Below are 26497 nucleotides of genomic sequence, written 5' to 3'. Positions count from 1 at the left end.
TAAAAATGTGGCTTTGTATGTGTGTAGTTCATCATAATACCCAAACTGTAAACCACAATTAATCCTCATACATACACACTTATAGCAACAACAAAATGTAAACAAATTTCCCATCAACTTCGTCCTCTATAGCCTATTCCATCTTATTGTCCCTCCTTTTTGATTTTTGCTGCCTTAATTTCGTGCTTCAGCTAAAATGAATTCGTGTGTAACAAAAACCCCTGGTAACAACAATGTGAGAAAATGATGCTCCTCCTTTGCCACACTACCTTTGCCAGGAGAACAAAAACACAACACAGCCAGCAGAATATCTGGTAATAAAACAACTTATTAAAATTCCTCTCTATTCTACGTTAATACACTCTGAAATTGCGTTATAATATTCCATTGAACATTTAGCCAATGAGTGTTTTGCTGCCGATATGCGGCCGTACAGATATGGTATCGTGGGATATGAAAATGCTGGTGGGGTGGCTGATGGGAAAACATAATTTGTTTAATGGAATTTCAGCTAAATTGAAAACAAAAAACTTTTTTTTGCTGATGATTTCTTTTTTTTTTCTGTGCTGATGGTATAGCAACACAAGCGCATAAGCACTTAAAGTTAATATTCCAAAAAATATGTAATAAAGCCTGAAAAGCTCCCATAGGTAGCAGAAAACATATTCGAAAATGTTTCATCATTGGCTTCTGGTATCTAAAGCGAACAGTGAGCCAACGAATATACAGGACATGCATTAATTTACGTGGCAAGCACATAGATTTATACAGATTTGAATAATAAGTCTACTTGATATTTGATCTCGGGTTCATCGAGGTTTTCTCTCTCTCTTACGTTGTTAGCTAGACTTTGTTGTTTAGGTTTTCCAGGAATCCTTACGTATGCAATTATATTACGTTCCCTCGCTGTGTCGCTATGTCATAGAATATGGAAAATTAAGGTAAACACGTCAAGACAATGAATCAGAATTTTTCTATTTCATATGAATGACAGTCAAACATACGTATTTCGTCTAAGACGGACGTGGAGAAGCACTTCTCCGAAGCCAGCATTCTGAGAAATTGAGGTCAATGGAATTTTTGTTGTCACTCGGTATACCGCTGGCTGAATAGCACAGGACTTGTAAAGAATAGCAGAAAATAGGTTGGTTGTGGGCGCAAAAGAAGGAATATATGAATATCAAAAAATATCGATAGAAGTTTCGAATAAAATAATATATATTTCTGCGAGTCCCTTACTCTTGTATTTCCAAAACCGAAAAACTTTGAAAGATGAAAAGATTTCATCTTACCCAAGTATCGGATAGATGACATATCGAAGATAACATAAGTCCATAATTGAGTACTATTTAACTGTCCTAGGTAAATGTCCGAAAGGGTCAACACTGTCAGAGCAGATTGACTGCGCCACATACTGTAAATAAACGAATATGCACCTTCCCGAATAAAAGGAGGGAGTCACTGTTCACCAGACTTAATCATAGTCACCAGGTCTGATAAATTACGTGGATCGGAAAGCTGTTTTGGTTCAGTCCATCTTTCTTCTATAACCAAATCGCCAAGTTTCAAAACCTCTGAACGTCTCACTTTTCTTAACCACAGGGAAACTCACTGGCCAGAATTCAGTCATTTCACCAACCTTCGCCTCAGAAAATTGCCGAACCCTTCTGAAAGGATTTCCCGATACATCATCAAAGCTACAGCCTCTCTTTCTAACTCTCTGATGTCCTACTGATGCCAGATTCAGTAAATTGATAAGTCAACCGGTTGCATAGGAGCATAAGAGGAAAAAGTGGCTAAATCATCTGAAGTGCTGCAACATTGTAACCGATATGAGTAAGCTATGGGTAATGGTTAAATCGGTCTCGAAACCTGTTAAAAAAGAAGGAGACTGATCCGACGTGTTTCGCTGGATAAATTGTCGAGCACCCCGAGAACGATAGGACGAAGCGAAGAGTACTACGTCGTCTCAGATATCTCGCCGAGGAGCCTTCACCACAGTTTACGATGGGTGATGTTGCTAATGTCATGCGAAACGCAAAGTCATCCAAAGCGTTGGGCCCAGACGAAATCTCAATGGTAATATTGAAACAACTGAATATGCCGGGACTTGAGTACCGGAAAAAAGTTCTCAATTTTTGATAGTCACCCAACTCATACCCGAAGCCTATAAAATGAATAAAATGCTACTGAAGCCGGGTAAGGATGCCAAACATTTTCGCTTTTATCGCCAGTAGAAAAACTTCTTGAGTCTTTACTCCTCTGCAGCATCAAAGGAAGCTATTGAGTTGCCAACCATCAACACGGATTTCGTGCAAACAATAGTTCCACAACAGCTTTTGCGCGCCATATCCACACATATCAGTCGAGAATTAAACCAGAATAAGACGTGTTGGTTGCCCTTTACCGTTCAAGGGCTTTTAATAGAGTCAACCACACTGGTTGAATATGTAGAGACTAACCTCAGGCCAAATTTGAAAACTTGGAAAATCAACTATGTGTGTGAATGCCAGTCGTACGTTAAGTCCGGAACATGAAGTCCAAACCCCGTAGAGTGAAAAAAGGCAGTTCCCCAAAGTGAGGTAATATCTCCGGAACTGCTTAACTTTTATTATTATAACGTCGGTCTCTGTGTGGTCTGCGAAAACAGGTGATACGCTGTGGAAAAATATCCAGACCTGTCAGAATGCTGTCATGAGAACTGTCCTGAGAACACCAGTGGAACATCTACATGAGGATGCAAAGGTACCTCCCGTATGTCAGCAGCGTGGTTGTCATCTATCATATGGTAGACAAAACTTTCCCACGCAGGCGTTTCAGGAAAGAAATACATAATTTAGACAGGGAGGTCCATTGCTATAAGAGAGAGCCTCTTGATCAAGAAGCCTATCAAGCCTGAGAGGCATTCATACTAATGCAATCACATATGTCATTGCAGCTAAAGAATGCCTAGACAGCCTACAAATTGACGAAGATATTCGAAACGTCTGCCCGTCGTGTGATACAGACTTGTACAATACGCTGCACCTTTTTAATGGCCCTGCCCAACTTACCCCACTCACTCCAGAAGATCTTTGATTACAGCACACGAAACTAGCCGAATTTTTGAACCTGGAGTTAGAACCGGACTATAGCACTATCAAATAAAACATGTGTTGCTATTACAACAACAACAACCATGATGACATAATGGTTTGATTAATTTCAAATGTCCTAAAAGCGATTCCATTTAGAGGTACGTGGGGCATATAGCCGTTATTTCATGTGCGATATTTGTAGACATATAATACCATTAATAACCAAGGCTGAGGACAAAAAATCAAATGTTCATACAGGTCGAATAGAACTTAAAAAACTATCGTTAATTCTGGCAATTAAAAATTTCTTTGAAAGATTATCCATCAAAACCACATACATCATTTTAAACACATCACAAAATCTCTCGCCTACAAAACCTTTTAAATAATATTTAATCTAAAAAAGATCCGAATGTAACAAAAACCTGATATGAAACCCACAACAAATTGACACATTCCAGATTATATTAATTTCCAAGTGGTTTCAGTCACACACAAACATAGAAATACAACAACAACATAATATCTTTTACAATTATCTCATTATTCAAAGCATTGATACGCCATTAAATATTTATTACAAATATTTAATGACCCATCACAAATTGGTTCAGATGTTTGGTCATTTATCTCTCCCATCTTCCTTGCCGTCGCGCCGTATGGCCATTTTCAGTCCATCATCGACAATTAATTGTTGGGTCACAGTGGACGAATGTGGGTTGGATAATTGTCGGACATTATTTTATGTTTCTCTTGTCATTCTACACGTAGACCCATACAGACACACGAGCGCAGGCCTCCCCCTCCGCTGTCCCCGTCCCCCTGTTCAACAATTACAACCATCAATCAAATTGAAATCAAATGTATGTTGTGCTCCATTTCCCTCTGCGTGACGTTCTTTGTATTGGCTGCACAGATTTCGATAATGTTTCAATATTCAGGCCATGGAAGGCTCTCTGGGTTTCCAATTTGAATATTTGGCTAGTAATTGACTTTGTTGATACACCTTTCAAAATTAACATGAAACCTAATCTCCTCATTATCAAAGTCTGTTGGGTCCTTTTACAATGGAATTGCCATTAAATATTTTAACTAATTGTAATTAAAAGGCGATATGTGACTTGGATGGGAAAATAATTATTTCACAAAATGGTTGCTTTGGTTAGGCCTTAAAGCAGTGAAATTTAAATTAGGCTTTTAACCAAAAAAAAAAAAAAAAAATTGTGAGGGTTTGGTCGGAGTTTGATAGAGACATGTGGAATTTTTAATGATTTTGTCTAGAGAAAATTGATTAATGTCATTGGCTTGCAAGTAAAGAATTTCTTAATAGCAAGTGTGTTGAAATTATTTACAGTAGAAAGAGGAACATTATATACAGGTTGAGATAAAAAACTGCAACAAAGTCAAACGCAATAATTTTTACAATTTTTATAATACATATATAAATGTATATTAATATAAATTTTATTAAATGAAAGCATTTCGGAAATTGTATTAAATTTTAGGATAAGTTTAGATTTGTTGGAATTGGTCAGCTTTGGCACGAATTATGGTCTTCAAACGGCCAATGAAACCGTCACACGCTGCCAGAATGTTGCTTTGGGGTAATTTGGCCCGTTCCCGGCGAAGCGCTTGCTTGAGATGATCGACACTTTGGTATTTTTTAGTACCAACTTTGCTTTCCAAAATACACCAGACACAATAGCCAAACGGATTGGTATCCGAAGATTTTGGTGGCCGTTGGGCGCTGGAAATGGAGCGAGGAACCTCATTTTGGAGTCCAAGGTCTGCAGCCAAAATGTTTGCGTACCCAAGGCTTTAGTACACCCTCCAGAATGTTTTCGCGATGATATTCGGCATTTATTCTAATGTCACTGTCGATTAATACGAGCCGAGAGTGACCAACGGCTGTTATGGCGGCCCAAACCATCACCATGGCCGGTGCTTGAGTTCTGATGGCCAACCGAAGGTTCACATTTTCAGCTGACCTCTTTGGCAAGCAAACACGATCATTTTGTTTGTTTACAAACTGCTGGACAACGAATGTTTTCTCATTGGAGAAAACCAAATTCGGCAGTTCACCACTTTCGCCTTTCTTTCTGTCGCATTGTAAATTCTTGCAGTTTTTGAAATTTCAATGGCTTTACCCCGAGCTCATTTTTCAATATTTGCCGAATGGAATATTGCGATATGTTCAGCTCACGAGCCATTTTTCGGTCACTGCGTCGCGGGTTTCGATCAAGTCGCTTCTTTACTTTTCGAACCATTTCAGCTGATATTGTTGTTTTCTTCCGTCCACTTCCTTGACTGACGTCGGGTTACGCTACCAGTATTATGGTAACGAGCGATGGTACGAGACACAAACGATTTATTCACATTTAAATGCTGGAGTGCTCTAACGATAGCCACTTGTGGTTTTCAGCCAAATATTAAGAAATCACACTATCACGCTTGAATTCCATCACGAATAACTTTTTTTCTGGAAAATTCTTAGAAAAATGCTTTCGTACGCTTGTAAACAATATAATGAGCTGTCACTGGAATAATTTTAACAGCTGTCGAACGAGTGGCTTAGGAATGACAGTAGTCTGAAGTTGGTTGAAGTTTTTTCATCTCACCCTGTGTATAGACAATTCTCGTCCAGGGAGAAAACTTCACACAAGGAACTCCCTGTTTTCCTGGAAAAAATTAGCTAAAATCATAAAAATACCGAATATCGGGAGGTACCGCTATATGGGGGATATACGATTGCGTGGACCTATATAGAATATACAATTTCAGGCAATTCAATTGAAAATGTGTTTAAAATCATCAAAATACTGAAGAAGGGGGGGAGGGGTTCCGCTGTATGGGGTCACACAATATGGTGTACCGATAACCCATCTTCGAATTTGACCTGCCTGCACACAAAATACTGATCTGTGCAAAATTTTAGCTACTTCTCTTAATTCCTTTTGGCTCAAGCGTGATTACAATAGACGGAGAGATGGATGGACGGACAGGGCTAAATGGTCTCATAATTTTACGCTAATCAAGAATATATACCTTCTTACGTCTATGATGTATGGTATGGTGGAGGGTAAAAAAAGTATTTAAAACCGCCAGCCGTCCACTTACCCAACTCGTTTTTACCTCTTTTTTTAAGAGATAAATTATTTGTATTAAATGTTTCAACCGTTACATGAAGGAGTGTATCGAAATCAAATCAGACACTTATTCAAGTTATGGTGCGTCTCAGCCATCCAAAGAGATGGACTGACTATATCGACTCCAAATACTCATCAACGGATTTGATCCAAAGAGATATAGGGATTAAAACTTTTATCTCTATTAGGCCCATTTTGACCTTCCAACTCTAGCTATCAAGCTAAGTGTATAAAAAGATACGACAAAACATTCAATAAAAATAGATATTTGCAAACAATATTTCGAACATCCAAGCATTTGCCGATAAAAACCTACAATTTTATTCTATTTCATTCTCGACAAAGTTCAATGACCTTTATCAATTAAGTTTTATTGCTTCTATTTTATATCATTTCGTTTTTTCTCTTCTTTTTACTGTTGTTGCTGTTGGAAATATAATATCATCATTTGGCAGCGCGTAACATAATACAACTTAATGTTTTACATTAATCACAGATTCGCTCTTAAGCCGACAACTATTAATTCCACTCGTCTATCAACGACTAATCTTTGAGAGAAACGAAACACTTGTGTGAAACATACATACAGACATACATAAACGAGGATACTAACAGAACCATAACAACAACAAAAATAGAAGCATATATCTTTGTGTCATTGACTGGTAATAAAAAGCCGGCGAAGTGTAATAACATCTCGTCTTGACACCAAAATGGGCGACGGGTGGTCTGTAATAATCAATTCCTGTGGCTAGATCACATGGAGAGATGTGGGGGCCTCAAAAAAAAAAAACTGAAATGAGGGGAATGACTCATTTCATGAGGAAAATGTGTAAGCGTCGCTTTTAGTGTATGAAAAGAAAATCAAAATGAGCTGGCTTTTTTATATAAACGAAAATATAAAAAAGCAATTGGCATAAATTGTTAATGACTACAATTATTGTCATTCATAAATGAGTCATTCTTCCAGGGATTCATAAAATATCGAGTGGTTATTATGAGTATGACATGCATATCCACAAATTTCATTTTTCTGTTGTTATTTTTAAATCCCTTACTTCTAGTAAATATTTTCCATAGCAAATCCCATTTTTCCTCACGTAAAGTTTTATTAGTCATTTCTAAGTAAAATTTTTCTCTTTACTTTTAAATATTGTATTGACCTATCGCAATCGAACGTGTTCGTTAGTTATATGACACATCTCCTGCTGCCTAGGCAACGCGACATATTTTTCTCGAGTTATTAATATGCAACGGTTTATTGATTTAAAAATAAATTCCCATGAAATCGGAAATCTTATGCAAATAGGTGTTACGGAACAGCTGCCTAATTGAAACATGCATGGAAATGAACAGCACTTCCATGGACAGCAAACAAGAGAATCGTCGTCATGGGGAAACAGATGTCATTTATACTAAAATAAATACCGATGTTATGAATATTCTCGTTTTTTTATTTATTTTATTTTTTTTTGCTGTTTTTGTTTTTGGTGTACCAAGGACCAATAGCAGCACAAGGTGCAAATGAAGAGGGATTTGTTTTTCAAAGCACAGTAGTTTTAAAAATAGATTGTTCTGAACTTCTTGAAATAAATGCAACTTATAGAAATAGTGTGAGTAAGCACACGAAGACAATCATAACCGACTGGGCGCCCAGCGAAATGAAAAATGGGTACTGTTCCATGTTAAGTAATGATTTCAGCGGTTCTCTGGCATGAGTTTAAATATGGAACAACCAAGATAGGATTAGATTAAAAACGAGCATGTATCATAAAAATATTGTTTTTGTGAGAACATTTTTAACTACTCAAAGCGATATTACAAAATTCAGGTTGTATTCAGGGATATTGCAGAAAGTCTTTGTCTCGTTTTGTGAGCCGTATGGTCGTGACTTAATGATTGAATTGCATATCAGACGAAAAAAAGATACCATAATATTGAGGCTACTAAAAGGATATGGAAAGTAAAGTAAATAGTGCATGCAAAGTGTACAATATACTTTGAATGGTAGGAGGTGGGATCTTGAAATTTTTCATGTGGACCGCTGTTGGAGGGCAGCACGGGATTATCTGACTCCTTTTTGTGAGTTCCCGACAAAAATCGCTAAATTTAAACCCAAAATATTGATATAAAAATAAGTTAAAGTTGACAACTCGCTAGGTCTTAGTGACTACTTTGATTTCATCGCTAACATATCGACATATTTCGTTAATTATTGAAATCATAAGCATTTTAATTGTTCCGACTTTTGTCGGTAACTCAAAAAAGAGTTAGAGAATTCCACAACAGATGTGTTTTTTATTCGTACTATTAGAGTACGAAAAGTACTAAATAATACGAAATAATGTATGTATGGTGATGGGTCAACGGTTGAAGCCAGAGTCTTTTCTCTTTTGAGCATAGAACTGACTATATATGGGAAATGGAAATGGGAATGGGAATTTGCACTAAAGAATAAAAAAAGTGTACAGTTTTTGAATTTATGCCACTTCCTGGGAATTCGCACTAAATATTCTGAGAAGTACTAAAAAATATAAAATATTAAAAGGACTTAGTATGATATTCCTTGGAAATTCGCATAATGGGACGAACAAAGTCCTAAAAAGTTTCAAATATCACATCAGCTAAGTACGATAGGAAAAGAGCAACTGTTTGGGATTTATGGAATTTCGTACTTCAAAATGGCTTTTAATAGTCATTGAGTGATCAATAAGAACTAGAACTATGAATTGCTGAAATGCGTGTGCCATTCTTTGAAATTATTACGAAAGGACAAGGAAAGTACTAAAAGGTACAGAATATTAAAAGCACTAAGTACGAAATAGCATATATGATGATAGAGCAACGACTAAAGTTAAATCTGAAAACTCATTATAAAAGGGGAAGTAAAGTACTAACAAGTAAAAAAGCTGTAAGTTCGGCCCGGCCGAACTTTGAATACCCTCTAGAATTTTGAACGAAAAATCTGTTAAAATCTTAAAAATATCGAAAGTAGCCCTTAGATTAAGCCATTGCAATATTCAAATGCGAAACTTGAAAAAAATCGGTGAGTTATATAGCTAAAATCATCAAAATACCGAATATAGGGAGGTACCATTATAGCACCATATGGGGTCTAAACCTAAACGTGGACCTGCTCAAACAATTTTCTGGCATTGGCTGTACTAATCATTACGAACTTCAAATTTGAAACAATTCTCGCGAATAAATGATCAAAATACCGAATATCGGGAGGTACCGTTGTATGGGGGCTATACGAATACGTGAACCTGCACAGACAATCTCCTATCATAGGCTGTAGTATTCATTACGAACATCAAATACCAAATTTAAAACAATTCCGGTGAATAATGTCGCTTAAATCATCAACATACCAAAAATAGGGAGGTACCATTATATGGGGGCTATAACAAAATGTGGACCTACATGATCCATTTTCAATACTAAAAGTCCTGCAGACATAATATACATATACTTTTTGAGGTCATACATATACTTTGTGAGGTCTAAAATGTATATTTCTAGGTGTTACAAATGGAAAGGCAAACTTACTATACCCTCCATACTATAGTGGAGGGTATAAAAAGTACAAAATATTGAAGGCACAATGTGCGAAATCTATGATGATATGGCAACGACTGTGGGCTATAATCTTCAAAGCGGTCACTATTTTTATAAATATCTGACAAGGATGGGAACATTTCGAAATTCGTATTTTGAAGGTACGAGAAGAGCTCAAAGTTTTCGGTGTGCATGAGTGACCCTCAAGGCACAAAGATATAAGATAAGAAGGGGTATTCGGAAATTCGTACGTTTGCGATAGTGTAAAGTACGAAAAACTAGCAAACATAAACAATAAGTATAGAAAGTCCAGAATAATACGATAATTCCATTGCTGAATAGAATCTCGTGGAACAACAGCAAGATCATGGAAAATTAATTAATGGTGATTAAAACAAACTAACGAAAAATTGTTGTGAATTCGATTTACTTCAATATTTCTAAAAAAATACCATAATATGTCTGAGTAAAAATGCCCTTTCAATTAAAAACACCCTCAATTTTTCAATTCAAACCACTGTTTAGTCACTGCCAATGAATTTAAATTGGCATGGATATTTTGTGACACAAGACAGAGGACGTTGTTTTCGAAACAACAACAGCAAAAAAAATTGCTACTAACTAACACCAACTGTATTGTTGTTGGTGGCATTCGACCTTTCGGGTTGATGGTGGCGGCATCATTCTTCGATTATACCATGGCAATGCCATAAAACACACAAGTGTGGCTGTGACTCTGACCGTATCTGGGTATAGGTGTACTCATGAATGCCCTCCATGACAGATGGTGGCAACGGGTCTCAGCCATTCAATACAAAGTTATGATTTACTTTTTTTTCCATTTCGTTGTTATTGTTGCTGTGTAAATAACAACAAAATGGACCATTACGATTATCCTTAAGCGATTTTTCATTAATAAAAACAACATTGTCTCAAATTGGCCCCCGAGTGCAGAAACAACAGTTGATAAGAAAGCATTAAATCGGCAAATGTTGCCAATGGTCATATCTCTGTCGTTTTCATGTCGTTTAAAAAAATTGTTAAACGACCTAAAGTTATTTACATTTACATAATTATAATGGCAGAGAAAAAAACTTTGCCAATTAACGTTAGAACTAAATTAACAAGGCATTGTCGTTCGTGTTGCTGTGTTAAATTATTCGTTCAAGTCAGGACAATGGCAATGAGACGAAATAAAGAAATGTTTTTTTCATTTAGTTTCAGTCCTAAGTTGAGATCACATCTCAAGATGTTGCAACTTTTCAACGCCATTCCATAAATTCTTTGTTTGTTTATTTTGTCAAAGTATTAATTAAGGATCTGGGCTGGGAGGGACAGTACGGGGCGGTGTGCATGCTTTGTGCGTGCGAAGCATGTAAAGGGGTCCCTGTCACAGGGAGTGCTTTACAGAACCACAACCATTGTTAGCATTTTAATTAAAGTTGATTTTAGATTGAAGTGTTACTTGACATTTAGCCTCAAGGATAACAACGGCAGCGCGTTATGAAAGGAATGTTCGTGATGACATCGTTACTGCTGACAACGGATATGCCTGATTTTAATTTTAAATCCAATTAATCACAATTTATTTTGTTGTTGTTGTTCGTATTATTGAGGATCAACAATTGACGGCGACGTAGAGGATAATTGAGTATAAATGAGCGATTTTAATCAAGTTATGTGAAACATGCGAGGAGCAGTAATGGAATTTAATCATATATGGGAAATTAAATAATGATATACCTCCTCTGTAGCCAAAGGGTGAGGGTATAATTAACATTGTCGCGGCATTTTAATACCTACATTTTGTCTATTTTCTATGTTCTTTTTTTTTTTTGATATTTTAACGCGGCCCCTCGAACAACTTTTCTAGTTATTTTCATCGAAAGTGACATTTCGATTAAAATATACAAAATGCTAATGGAAAACGGTGCTGGATTAAAATTCGTTGAAATCTTGTCATTTTAGGTATGTTGTGTCCTATTACTAAATATTACTGATAACAATACGAGGATTATTTCGATGGAAAATGTTAACCCTCAAGCGTGTCACCAAAGGGTCTTATTGGCCCTTTTTCAAAATATGGTTAAAAACAGTCTTAAGACGGTGTCGTAGCCAAATTGATGATATTTATTAATGATACATCTTAAGTATACAAATTTGTTCAGAGACCTTCAATGAAATTTCCCCGTGAACATTTCTTCTTTTGAAGCTCTCCTTAAAAAGAGGAATATTAAAGGAGGTTTTGATCGACATTTTATGGTACTTTCATACATCAAGTGAAAGAGGTCGAAAAAATTTGATCAAGAAAAAAGGAAATAATGTTTGATCTTTTTATACCCTCAGCCGTATGGCAAGAGAGGGTATATATATTATTTGATAACGTGCCTCATTGAAATAATGGTTTTAGACCCTATGTCTCTTTGAACAAAATCCCTTTCAGGACATTTGGAGTAGATGCAGCGATGTCCGCATCTGTCCTGTGTCTGGTGCGCACGACAACAATTAAAGGGGTATCCGATTTGGTCCAAACTTGATACATCGTAATATTATTATCAAACTTAGATCGAGTTTGGAGATGGGCATCATCAATCTACTCCTTCTGGAACCTCTCCCACAAAAGGTCAACATTGTTAAATAAAAAATCTCGCTTAGAAAAAGAAAGGATAATGCGATGTTGCTTCAATTAAGCAAATTATAATATTTACATCCGTGTTAGGTTCTGTGCGAAAACAAAGAATATCGACCCACTCCGTCAAGTATTTTCCCCACAAAGGGTCAAAATTTGGAATAATTATAACGCTTATAAAATGCGAAATAAGCATCCGATTGTCTTCAAATTACACACATTCTAATATTTTTACCAGCACAAGATCTGGTGTAAAGAGGGCTTATATCGGTCCCCACCTTCTGGTACCTCCCCCACAGAGGGTCAAATTTTAAATTAGCAATGGAGCTCATAACAAGGAGAAAGGAGTATCCGATTCCTTTCAAACTTGACATATCCTAATGTTGCTATCAATGCAAGATCTGTTGTGAAGATAGAATATATTGGGCCACTTCTTGGTGGAACCTCCCACACAAAGGTTCAAAATTTTCAATAACGAAAACGGTCATAAAATGCGAAATAATTATACAATTCTCTTCAAATTTCAAGCATCCCAATAATTATATTTATTGACTGAATATCTGTTGTGAATATGGTAGATATAGGATCTGGTACCTCCACCACAAAGGGTCAACATTTTGAATAATTATAACTCTTATAAAATGTGAACTTAAAATCCGATTATCTTCAAATTTCGAACATTTCAATATTTCCATTAACACCCGATCTGGTGTGAACAACGGATGAAAAGGTGCTTGTAGAAGTATAAGCATTTCGGGCTCCCAGATGTAGAATCTCTTTGTTATAAATTCCCAAAATGTATCCACATTTCGATACATCCTTTTCGAAATCCCCTTTTTGGAGAATTTTGACTAGATTTTCCATGAGATTGACTGAATTTTCTCCCCATATATAACCACATTAGCCTTTCTCATAAAATAGCCTGAAGGTGTATGGGAGAAATTCTGATATTACCAGTAAAAAACTTTTATTTTCCTGTCAAATTTCTGCGACGGTATAGGATATAGGTTATCCAGCCTGAATGCTAAAATATAACTGAAAAATGTATCCATAATCGTTGTTACAATCTTAATTATTAAGTGATAACAAATTAGCTTTTGTATCACTTACAAATTCGTCATGTTTAAATAATGCAATTCCAAATGATCAACTTCTGTTTTGTAATTAGCCAACAAAATCTACATAAAATTACCTCTTAATGTTTCAAATGTACTGTAAACCACAAACACATTCCATTATCGAACATTTTCATTTCAAACCACTTCTACGGAAATTGAAGTGAAGGCAAATGTATTAACAATCTGTTGTTTACAACAGTGGCATGATTGGAGATGGTATAACGGGGAACTGTATCTGGGAATCCTTCATTGAAACATGTACTGAAATTTTGTAGCATGCAGCAATATTTATTCACAATCAAAATATTTCAAAAATGTTTATTTGGTATTCGAATTTGTAGTTAAAGCTCCTGTTATTATTCCAGAACACATGCGAGGAAAATCATTACAAACATTAGAACAAATGTTAAATTTATCTTAGTTTGATTTTTTTTTATAACCGTGACATTTACAGGGTGAGATGAAAAAACTGCAACCAACTTCAGACTGCTGTCATTGCTAAGCCACTCGTCCGACAGCTGTTAAAATTATTCCGGTGACAGCTCATTATATAGTTTGCAAGGGAACAAAAGAATAATGGTGAGAATTTTCCAAGAAAAAAGTTATTCGTGATGGAATTCAAGCGCGATAGTGGGATTTTTTTATAATTGCCTGGAATACCACAAGTGGCTATCGTAAGAGAACTCCAGCATTTAAATGTGAATAAATCGTTTGTGTCTCGTACCATCGCTCGTTACCATAATACTGGTAACGTAACGAAAGAAGACAACAACATCAGCAGAAATGGTTCAAAAAGTAAAGAAGCGACTTGATCGAAACCCGCGACTTGATCGCAATATTCCATTCGGCAAATATTGGAAAATGAGGTCGGGGTAAAGTCATTGATATTCCAAAAAGTGCAAGAATTACACCGCAACAGAAAGAAAATAGACTCAAAGGAGCCAATGAGATCCTTCGCTTGGCCGAAAGTGGTAAACTGCCGAATTTCGTTTTCTCCGATGAGAAAACATTCGTTGTCCAGCAGTTTGTAAACAAACAATATGATCGCATTTACTTCCCAAATATGTCAGCTAAAAATGTGCAACTTTGGTTGGCCACCAGAACTCAAGCGCCGGTTATGGGGTGATCTTGTGGGCCGCCATAACAGCCTATGGTCGCTCTCGGCTCGTATTTATCGACCGTGGCATCAGAATAAATGGCGAATATTATCGCAAAAATATTCTAAAGGGTGTATTAAAGCATTGGTCACCCAAACATTTTGGCAGCAGACCTTGGACATTCCAACAGGATCATCGCACTCAGCACGCGCCACCCAAGAATAGTTAAAAAATAAGGTTCCTCGCTTCATTTCCAACGCACAATGGCCATCAAAATCTCCGGATACCAATCCATTGGACTATTGTGTCTGGAGTATTTTGGAAAGCAAGGTTGGCACTAAAAAATACCAAAGTGTTGATCACCTCAAGCAAGCGCTTCGGCGGGAATGGGCCAAATTACCGCAGAGTAACATTCGGGCAGCATGGCAGCAAGGTTTGTGTCAAAAATTTGTGCCAAAGGTGACCAAATGTAAACTTATTCCAAAACTTGATGCTATTTCCGACATTTTTTGCTTTCATTAAAAAAAAAAAAAATGTTAAAATTATGGCGTTTGATTTTGTTGGAGTTCTTTTATCTCACCCTGTGCGGTGCTCTTCGATATGTGTGGCCAAGTTTGGTTTTTCATTTATGCAAGTACTCGTATTATGTGGTTACAAGAAATTGATATTGGATTCGAAATAAGAATTTATAGCACCATTTACATTTGAGTAATCGAAGTAAAATGTGTTCAAAAATTGTTTTTGGTATTGTGGATTTTATGGGCTGTTAAAAATAAAAAAATAATTCGCAATATGTGTTGTATCCTCATCGTTTATAATTCATAAGCAAACGATTTTCTGATTGGGAATAAACATGTGCTCGAAGTATGAATATTCAGATGAAATATATTTCAGTTCGTATTTCTTTTCAATTTAACATTTCTAATGAGAATGGATACAAAACCACCACAATCCACAATGTGTTGACGTTTTGAAATTTAGCCTACGGCTAGGTCTCCTAGCAACCAGTCCATAACTTTGAATCTCGAATAGCACTCAAAGTTACAAAAAAAGATATTTGTGGCAAAAAATAAAATACCCATGGAGTCAAAATAACTATGTACCGTATACAAAATACTTCTTAGCATCAGCCAATATTTCCATCTTCTTCTTCTTTTTTGGCACATCATAGCCAATTGTTATCCTTTTGTATCCATCACAATATGATTCACAACAAAGTTTCGACTATAATTGTATTCGAATCGTATTATTGTCTGCATATTTATGAAATAAACAACCATCTTTTTGTATTCCGTCAACAATGTTGGCCTTGCTGTTGTTGTGGTAGATCCAAGAAATTCCCAAACAATATCTTGGAGTTTTATTTTTATTTTTACAATGCGAATCGCCTAAGGCAAGCTGTCCACAAAAAAGAAGAAAAATATAGCTTACTCAAAAATTATTAGTCAAACTTTGGAATACATTTGCATTTACAATAATTTCAAAACAAGTGTGCTATATAATTTTATATACAAGAAAACAACTTGTAGCGAAAATATATATGTCTGTATAGAAATAGCTCTCGTTTCGAACGGTATTTGATGAAAAAGGCAAATAAACAAAGCAACAGAAAGTATTTTTATTTCAAACAATAAATCAAATATTCACAAAGAATTGTTTGAAAGTTCTCGGGGGCAATTGCCGCCACTGCTGCATCAAAGTTTAAGGTCTTTGGTGAGATTCTCTTTCTCACTCTTTCTTCCAATTTTTGGAACAATAATTGATCATTAAGTACTTAATAAAATTGTCAAATAAAAAATTATATATATTTTCCTATTCAAAATTGTTGTCTATATCCAAAGAAAATGTTGGAATGACATTTATGTAGATTGCCAAATATTTTACATTAGCAAATATCAGAGAAAATGAAAATGTGATGATATTCTTTGCAATATTTTGTAAAGATGACGTATGAGCAAGGCAAGAAGTGAGTGTGATTCTCATTCACTTCTGAATGCTCGGCACTTATAGAGCTTGCTTTTCACCAAAGTCGTCATATCAAAAAGCTGAAAAAATCAAATGACCATTCTCTTCGCCGAGATGAAATCATGATGTTGGTATTGGAAAGCTGTCAGTTTCGTTTTGAAAAATATTGTTCACCCTAGTACACCACAATGCGTATTAAGTAGAGCTCCCGTAAAAATAGTTTATATTGGGAATTTATATGACGTAGATCAATCAACTCTGATCCACATTTTACTGGGTATCGGGGCTTTAGAGTTTAAATCGATTTTCAACAAATTTGACGGAGGCTTTTGTACCTCTAGGACCAAACAACATTGCTGTATAGTGCATGATATGACTTCGATAGGGATTATATAAAAAAATATTTATTCATCAAACGGTAAAATTCGGTTTTATATGAAAAAATCTATTCAATTTGGGCTGATATTACATATATGATGGACAATAACCTTAAAATCGGATGAAGATGTATATCGAGGCTATATAAAAATCTTAACCGATCTCGATAAAATTTGGCAGAGGCATTTTCGAGCAGTATCTAATGCCCGATATCAAACATCATTGTTGTGGAGTGCATATTACACATGTGAGGTATATTGACACCAAATCGTATTAAAAATATATATGGGAGCTACAGCTTAATCTGAATCGACTTGCATCAAAACTGGATGCACTTTATTTTGGGCTGAATTCCGTCGGAAATGCCAAAATTCAGTGCACTTAGGCTGATACTAGCCATTTGGTGCACAATAAACATGAAATCGGATAAAGATATACAGGGTGAGATAAAAAAACTGCAAAAAAGTCAAACACCATAATTTTTACATTTGTTTTAAATTGTATTCAATGAAAGCAAAAAATGTCGGAAATAACGTCAAATTTTAGAATAAGTTTAGATTTGTTCAAATTGGTCACCGTTTGCACGAATTTAGCCTTCAAACGGTTAATGAAACCGTCACACTCTGTCCGAATGTTGCTCTGCGGTATTTTGGTTCATTTTCGACGAAGCGCTTGCTTGATGTGATCGACACTTTACTATTTTATAGTGCCAGAATATTTTCGCGATTAATACGAGAATTTCGTCGATTAATACGAGCGGAGAGCAACCATCGGTTGTTATAGCGGTCCACACCATCACCATGGCCGGCGCTTGAGTTCTGGTGGCCAACCGATGGTGCACATTTTCAGCTGACCACTTCGACAAGTAAACACGATCATTTTGGTGGTTTACAAATAGCTGGACAACGAATGTTTCTCATCGGAAAAAACCAAATTCGGCATTTAGACCTTTCGAGTCTATTTTCTTTCTGCTGCGGTGTAAGTTCTTACTCTTCTTGGAATTTCAATGACTTTACTTACTCCGAGCTCATTTTTCAATATTTGCCGAATGGAATATTGCGATATGTTCAGTTCACGATCCAGTTTTCAGCCACTGTGACACAGGTTTCGATCAAGTCGCTTCTCTACTTGTCGAACCATTCCTGCTTATGTTGATGTTTTCTTCCGTACACTTCCTTGACGTCGGGCTACGCCACCAGTATCAGGGCGACGAGCGATGGTACGAGACACAAAAGATTTATTCACATTTAAATGCTGGAGTGCTCTAACGATAGCCATTTGTGGTTTTTCAGCCAAATATAAAGAAATCACACTACCACGCTTGAATTCCATCACGAATAACTTTTTTCTGGAAAATCCTCACTAAAAAGCTTTTGTACGCTTGTAAACAGTATAATGATACTTCAACTCATTATATTGTTTACAAGCGTGTTTCTAGGATGAGTTCTGTCGGAATTGCCAATATTCAGTTAATTCCTGATATCGAATGAAAATATATATAGGAGCTTTACCCTAATCTGATCCGATCTTGATAAAATTTAACAGATGTATTTTTGAGCTCCATCAGTTATTTGGTATAAAATATCATTCTTGTGGAGTTCATAGTACGCAGGTGTGTAAAACCCCAAATCGGATGAAACCTTTACTTATGAGCTATAGCTATATCTTTGCCGTTTTTCACCAATGTGAAGTCGAAATTGCCAAAATACTGGTCTTTTGGGCTGATATTGGTCATTTGTTGCACAATTAACCCAAAATCGGTTGAAGATATATGAATGGGAGCTATACCTAAATTTGAACATATTTTCACCAATTTCAATAGGATTCGTACTTGGGCCAAACAAATATTATTTGGAAAACTTAATTTCAATCGGACAATAATTTTGTTCACAAGAATACATTGACGGACGGCGGACGGACTGCCATGCATAAATCGACCCAGAAAGTGAATCCATGAAGATCCTCAAAAGTAACTTTGGGTCCATCTCGCTTTCTTCTCCATTCACAAACAATTGCACAAAGACATAGTACCCTTAGCATTATGTGGAGTATGGTATAACAAACACAAACAAATGAAATAAGAATTTATGCTTCTACTCTAATTTCCCGCTAATTTCTACATTTTCACAGCAACATTATCCCTTATTAACCATTTGCATATCGCACCCACATTAATTCCCTTCAGTATCACATACACTTCCACTTAAAGTTAACAAAAAACCAACGGACAAGTTTCCATTATCATCGTGGAATCAATGATGCTCATCAGTCGTATCTCAAGTACACCTCATTAGAGTTCAGGTTAGCGGAGAATGAGATTAGTTCGCCTTGATATTCATTTGCAACACCAAAGGTCAGAGCAAGTTATGTGCATTAGTTAACATTTATTGGCTTAATTACATTCCGATACCTCGGGTCCGAAGTTGTGTAGTTGTTGGCCTCTGCATACCATCGATGGATACACCGTCATGTATCCTTTATCCTTTTGTTTGGCCCCAAACCAGCAAAGGAAACAGCATGCAATCTTCCATGCCCGTCCAATGACGAGGCCAGACATGTTTGAAATGAGAGTGAACGACGAAGAAGGAGAACAAAAACAAAACCAACTAAATATCAGCTAGCCAGAATATCATAACATCATTTTGACTGATTAACGAGCTGTTTTATGTGTTCGGACAAGCACAAATGAGCAGTGAAACGACAGAGGAATGAGTTGTAGACACTGATGGCTGTGTGTATGTATAGATGTACATGTACGTGTGTATGGTTTAGAGGGTAAATGTGAATGCCTGTCAAGGTTCAAGGCATTTGTTGGTTTTTTATATTCCCGTCAACAAAAAGAGTAATTTCTCACATTACCAGCAACAACAGCAAGTGTTCTGCATTTAAAAATCCAACTGCAATAAATAACAAAAACGTGTGCTTCATTTTCTTGTGTTGTTCTTTTTGTTCTTTTGCAGGTTATTACCCCCACTCGTTCGCTTGTATTGTGTGCCGAATCCAGACGCGAAATGGAGGATTGGTTAGGCTCCCTTAAATCGGCCTCCATACCGCCTCGCTCACGTGGCGACAGCTTTTTCATCGAACAGCACGACATCTTTGCCAATCACCATCACTGGTACGCCACGTCACACGCACGACCCACTTACTGCAATGTCTGCCGCGATGCCTTGTCCGGAGTCACGTCGCATGGCCTGTCGTGCGAGGTGTGCAAATGTAAGGTGCACAAGCGGTGCGCCGCCAAAGCTATTGCCAACTGCAAATGGACCACCTTGGCCACGGTGGGCAAGGACATCATAGAAGACCAGAATGGCAGCATTGTTATGCCCCATCAGTGGATGGAAGGCAATCTGCCGGTATCGGCCACCTGTGCCGTCTGCAAGAAAACCTGTGGCTCAGTGTTGCGGCTGCAGGATTGGCGCTGCCTGTGGTGCCGAACAACGGTGCATGTGGCATGTCGACCTCATGTAGCCATCGCATGTCCTTTGGGACCGGCCAAATTGTCGGTGGTACCTCCCACTTGTGTGCATTCCATTGGCAATGATGACTCGTGGGATGTTGCCAGTCCCAAGGGCAACTTTTCTCCTCTGCTGGTATTTGTCAACTCCAAATCGGGAGACAATCAAGGCGTGAAATTCTTAAGGAGATTTAAGCAGCTTTTAAATCCGGCTCAAGTATTCGATTTGATATCGACTGGACCGGGATTGGGTTTGAGGCTGTTTCGGCATTTTGAGATGTTTCGTATATTGGTGTGTTCCGGAGATGGTTCAGTTGGATGGGTGCTCAGCGAAATTGATCGCTTCAATATGCATGTAAGTTCCAGAGAGTAATAAATTTCGAAGTTCATAAATAATTTTATATTTCTTCCTCCCTCCATTCTCCAGAAACAATGTCAAGTTGCTGTGTTGCCCCTTGGCACGGGAAATGATTTAGCCCGCGTTCTTGGCTGGGGTTCCTCATGTGACGACGATGCCCATTTGCCTCAGATATTGGAACGTTACGAGACGGCCAGTACCAAAATGTTGGATCGTTGGAGTATTATGGTCTTCGAAAAGGCCATTGCAGTTCAACCGAAAATGCCTAAAATGTCCTTATCATCGGAACAGGAAGCCTTGTTGACCGGCATGATTACCTCGGCTAATGAAAATCTCCGTTCTATTGTCGAAACTGATGATTTACCCACACTGATGTCGGCCACAAAAACTCTCTGCGAAACAATCGATGATCTCTTGGAGAGAATGTGTGAAAATCGCAAAGAGGACGATCAGCTAACTGTGAAATGTGACATTCTAAGGCAAAAGGTCAACATGCTATTGGATGCCTTGAAGGAGGAAGAGAATGGCTCACACAGCGGTGATGAGTTCTTGGCCACCATTAATAATATTATAGCCAAATCGGCACCTAATTCACCCATCCTATCAGCATCTTCATCTAATTTACTGTAAGTGATCAATAGAGGAGGAATGAGGAAAGAAGGGATAGGTAGTTGAGAGCTAAATAGATTCTTAGATTTTTCGTCTTTTGACTTATACGAAAAGCCCTCTTTAGATCTCTGTTATCATAAAAATCGATTTTTGACATCCCAAAGTCGACTAAATTTCGATTTTGTATAGCTTTTCAAACAAAAGATTGGATTTTATAGTTGTCAATATTGAAGGTGTGGAAAATTAAAACAAAAAAGTCATAACTGTTGTATACTTGTTGGCTCCTATTAAAAATATAATCGGAAGGCAAACTACGTATCCCTAGTGCTAAATTTCCGTTTCGAAATTTCTCTTAATTCTATAGAACTTGTGGGGTTTTAATTTCACTTTTCATAAATTTCTTCCTCGAATATAATGACTTCGACCAACCGAATTTTGTTGCTCAGTTCTACCAAATATTTCGAAACGGAAAGTTGGCTCGACTTTTCATAATTCCCCCTCCAAATTCCTCCAAACAATTCCATGATTTATTTTCTTTTTTGCAGAAATCCTAACATATCAATGGAAAAGAATGAAAAGGATCAATTAAATTTAAAAGAGCGGCGCAACAGTCGCTCCCTGCGCGGCAGTGAACGTGAGGCACTGCAAAGTCGTGCCAACAGTGTCAAGCGGGCCATGTACAATGTCGTCGAACATTCGGAGCCGGGACGACCAAAACGTTATCAGCGCCGTTTGTCGGTAACGCCATTTGAAGCTTTGAAAATACCAACCACCACCTCCAGTGATTCAACACCCTGCACCTCACCCTTGCCCATTATACCACCCATTAATGTTATATCGCCCACCATGGAATCGTCACGTCTCACTTGCATATCACCATTACCGGATACCAGACGTGAGTCCATGGATGAGCATTTCTTCAATACGATTAGTTTGCCGGTGCCTCGGCAATTTGCCGACAGTCGCCGCAGCTCTGGTGTACCAGAAGTCATAGAGGAACAGGAGGAGAATACCAACGGTGAGATAACGTATCGTAGGACCCGACTCTCTCTGAGTGGAGGTGCAAATATTGACGATGCTGGTAATCGTCTATCGCCTGGCAGCGAAGGGGCTTCCACTCCCGGTGAGCGGAACTTCCTAACGGTACCAATTCTAACTAACGAACACATGGTCGATCCCCTATCCGAATTTCGGCCCATCGAGGTATTCGAACGCAACTATTACATGAGCAAACAGCTGCACAAGGACAAGGAAACTGAGCAGCCAAGTGATAAGGTAGCCGGCGAGGCCTTGGTGCACACGTGCGATCTCCAGGTACCCAGCATTGTAGTATCCCAAAAAGATGCTTGTAATGTCTATACAAGCGATAACATAACAATAATCGATACAGATGGGAATACCGTATGTTTCCCAGAGATCTCCGAAAATATTTCGTTTGATTTTTCAAATGTCGTTTTTTTTTCTCCCCCTCTCTTTCTTGCATTTACTCCATTAGGAACAATCATCTGAGGAGGAATTCCAAGGAGAGCCAAGTGATGTTTTGTCGGCCATTAGCAATGAGGAATGCAGTGTGGCCTCCGAGATATTCGATGGAAAAGAACCAACCATACCGGGTTATCAGCTGGGAGATATTCTACAGGTAGGCGGTTTTCCGGTTAGGGACACATTTCAATTCGACATAAAAATGTTTGGTTTTTTAGAATCTTGACTCCAATGAGTTTACCCACATTGACTCGCCCGAAACAAGCGATGAAACTGAAAATATACCCGGTGAAAGCCTTATGGATGACATAAGTTCCGTGTTGGGTCATGACATAACCTATGCCCTGCAGGATAACACCATAACGGATGACACCACCCTAATGTGCTCGGAGAGATCAATGATACCACCACCCAAACCGGCAAGAGCCAAACAGGTTGCCGCAGATAACAAAGTTAATCCTTCACCACCACGCATGCCTAGCTTGGCCCGCATGGACAGCGATGACAATCCCCAACAATTTGGCTTTGAGAACATTGTTTTTGAAATCGACAATCGTTGTGATGATCAGAAGATTCGAGAACCGCCACGTTACTGCTCTCTGGCTCAGTTTGTGGAAGGCAGTGACATCGCAAGGCAAAGTTTTAAGGTAAGACGTAGTTTGGTGGTGTTAAGTTTTGGAAGTCATTCAATGGAAATAGAGGGGAAAAGGAAAGAAGGGTTCGAATTTATTGGTATACATATGTGCCTGCGAGCAACGTCGGGGCCAGGGGTTGGGAGGGAGCAGATCCTCCTTCGAAGTGGTGAATTTTTAGACTTTTCTTAGAAATTTGTTAAAGAAGAGCTGATATTTCTTTGGAACAGCACCAGGAATGATTTAAATATCCGCTTTTGGTTACATTACACGGTTATTCAGTATTAAATTTGCATACCCTACACCATTCTGTAGATGGTATATTAACTTTGTGATTCCGTTTGTAGCTTCTCAAAAATTCATTCAATTCAAAAAACAAATTCTGGATCAGCGTAAAATTCTAAAAAGTAGCGATGTCCGTCTGTCTATCCGCCTGCCTGTTGTAATCACCCTGATTAATGCGTGAAAAGGCACAGAGTAATATTTTCACCGGAAAATAACTGAAAGTGTCCTCAGTCTGCTCTGAAGAGTCGTCTCTACTCTTTTAAATATTAGAATTGTAAAAAGTAAATACTCACAGGTGATGGAATGCAGATAGTTCCTATTTCTTAGAAACATCTCTAAAATTTTGAATAAAATAAATCCCAGAGACCACTCCTATTTCCTCGCTTCAGAATGACAGCTACACCCCTTTTTGATATTACGATTTACGTAATTTATATCTTTTTCCTTTTTTGCCAATTTTCTTTTTCTTTTTCTGTTCGATTTCGATTTAACTTTCCTGTACTGCGTTCTGCGCAATTGCAACTTAAGCGACCCAAAAAGCGCTCTTCTCTTAAACAAAACAATAAAACCAACACTTCGAAACTTGTATCCCAACAGCAGCTATCGCTGGATGAGACCAACATAGCCATAACTACGGCTGCAGCTATCAACAACAACAGTGTCAATACCCTGACTACGACAAGCGGCCACCAGCAGTCCGAGGATGATTTGTCAACTGCCACAGCCATAAGGATTGAAGTGAGCGACACGACCACCGTCACCAGTACCTCCTGTCTGAAGACGTCCCCCAAGAAATCCATACCAGGACAAGATGTAAAGCGCATTACTTTTGATGACTCCTGTAAGAAAGAATCATTTGATGATGTTACTCCTCATCACCCACAGATAAGTGTTGTTGTCCGGCCACCCACCCCCCTGAGAGGAGATGCCATACGGCCCCTGAATCCCGATACTTGCAGCAGTCTGCTGGCTCTGCGTCTGCCCTCTGAGATACGAAGGCACTCGAGCCATGCCACGTCGTTGACGGTGCGTGAATTTGACAAGGACAAGGATCGCCGCCATTCGGGCTTCAATCCCAACTATTTGAGCTTGGATCCTGAACACAATCGTTTCCTTAACTCCTCGCCAGCCGCCAGTCGTAGGATCAGCTGTGGCAGTCTATTCAAGGTAAGTCTCAACTCCATTTGTCGGTTTGTTCTGGTCGTCGACGTCGTCGCTCTCCCACCATCATGCACATTCAAAACTAAAGGGATAAGTGCACGATTTTGGGTTGGGCCGACTCAGTTGAGAGACTCGCTCTCTCTTGTACTCGTGTCGGCCCACTTCCAAAAGGACGACTGAGTAACTCAGTAAGAACATGGGCCAACACTAAACCATACACACACCAACTAAGTAATCTCAGAGAGAGATGGCCTCCTCCTCTTGCCCCTTTAGTCGGGGCACTCACTGTATGTACGCCAAAGTTTAAACCAACAAATATTTTGAAAATCGCTTTTGACTTGCTTTGATTTGATTTAGCAAAAACAAAAAATAAAAATATTAACACAATTGGTATGTATTTCAAAATTGTTTGCTTTTTTACAACAACAAAAATATTTAAACTGGTTAATTTGTAAATATCAACATCAATACTCTTTTTCGAATATAATAATGTTATGTGTTGCCCTGGAGAAATGGCTAAATGGAGGTCACTGCCCACCCCTCCCAATGAGGGAGGGGGGCATTGACATCTATTGCGTGCAATTTCTTTGGCTGGCAAACATATATTTTCCTTTCCTATACACGCTCGCGCGCACTCGCACACACCACCAACTCTACACACTACGACACGTAAACGCACACTCTCACATATGTATCATGCTCTTGTGTGGCTCTCGACTGTCTGTTTGTAGAAGAAACGATCGAAGGGTATTTTGTCGGAACGTGTTTACGGCTTGCTGGGCTTAAGACTTTTTGTTGTGGCCGAACCAGATATTCGACTGGCCACACTGGCCCTAATCAGACCATTGATACAATTGGTAAGAAAATGCTATGCGCAAGCATCAGCAACACCAACCAGATCCAAGCTGTCCCCATCCAGCTCAAAGATTAGCCGACAGATAAATCCTTTGATTCCACAACCGCCGCCACCACTCACAACCTCCACCTTTACCACCAACAACCAAACTACCTATCATTATCACCATCACTCATTATCCAGGTTTGATTCATCAACGAAGCAACAAAGTATTATCCTGGCTTTTTGTAGCAAAATTATCTATCTGCAACTCTGCTCTCTAGCTGCTATCGTTTGTGATTTTCCTTCTAAAGTCCTTAACTTGTTCTATACTCAAAAAACAATCTCTTTATTCTACCGATCTGTACATACTCATGTTATACTCGTATCCTGCCAAATCTCAAGTAGTTAGTCAAAGTTCCTTGTCTAGAGTCTAGATTTAGAGACGACAAGTGAGGCAAGCTAATGGTGTTATTGTTGTTGTGGTTCTTTTAGCCCAATGAAGCCTTGCCCAATCTGCAAAATCTCAAGGGATCCAAGACCAGTCTATTCACCGGATCGAGTATTTTTGGATTTGATCACTTTGGTGCCACTCCGGAGAAGGAGGAAAAGGACAAAAAGGAAAAAGATAAAACACCTTCCGAGGAGAATCGCAAGCTGCCAATTATTAATCCAATTGTCAAGCTACCCAATTGGCCAAGTGAGTT

General features: G+C 38.2%; 1 protein-coding gene across 6 annotated transcripts in view; it reads left to right on the top strand.

Moving 5' to 3' along the window:
- The window catches only part of LOC101892971 (diacylglycerol kinase eta), a 116891-nt gene that overhangs the window by 83924 nt on the left and 6470 nt on the right, over positions 1 to 26497 (top strand). For 2 of the 6 annotated variants that reach the window (XM_059118080.1, XM_020037194.2), the window contains 7 exons: positions 19932 to 20783; positions 20856 to 21412; positions 21941 to 22796; positions 22891 to 23034; positions 23096 to 23524; positions 24323 to 24961; positions 26286 to 26490. In XM_059118080.1, the coding sequence (XP_058974063.1) occupies positions 19932 to 20783; positions 20856 to 21412; positions 21941 to 22796; positions 22891 to 23034; positions 23096 to 23524; positions 24323 to 24961; positions 26286 to 26490 (3682 nt within the window). Of the gene's footprint in view, positions 1 to 19931; positions 20784 to 20855; positions 21413 to 21940; positions 22797 to 22890; positions 23035 to 23095; positions 23525 to 24322; positions 24962 to 25689; positions 25813 to 26285; positions 26491 to 26497 lie in introns of all 6 variants that reach the window. The other 4 variants (XM_059118084.1, XM_059118082.1, XM_059118083.1 and 1 more) reach the window with 4 other exon arrangements.

This window comes from Musca domestica, unplaced genomic scaffold (assembly GCF_030504385.1).
Source record: "Musca domestica strain aabys unplaced genomic scaffold, Musca_domestica.polishedcontigs.V.1.1 12, whole genome shotgun sequence".
Taxonomy (NCBI): Eukaryota; Metazoa; Arthropoda; class Insecta; order Diptera; family Muscidae; genus Musca; species Musca domestica.
This window is presented reverse-complemented; position numbering and strand designations above follow the sequence as displayed.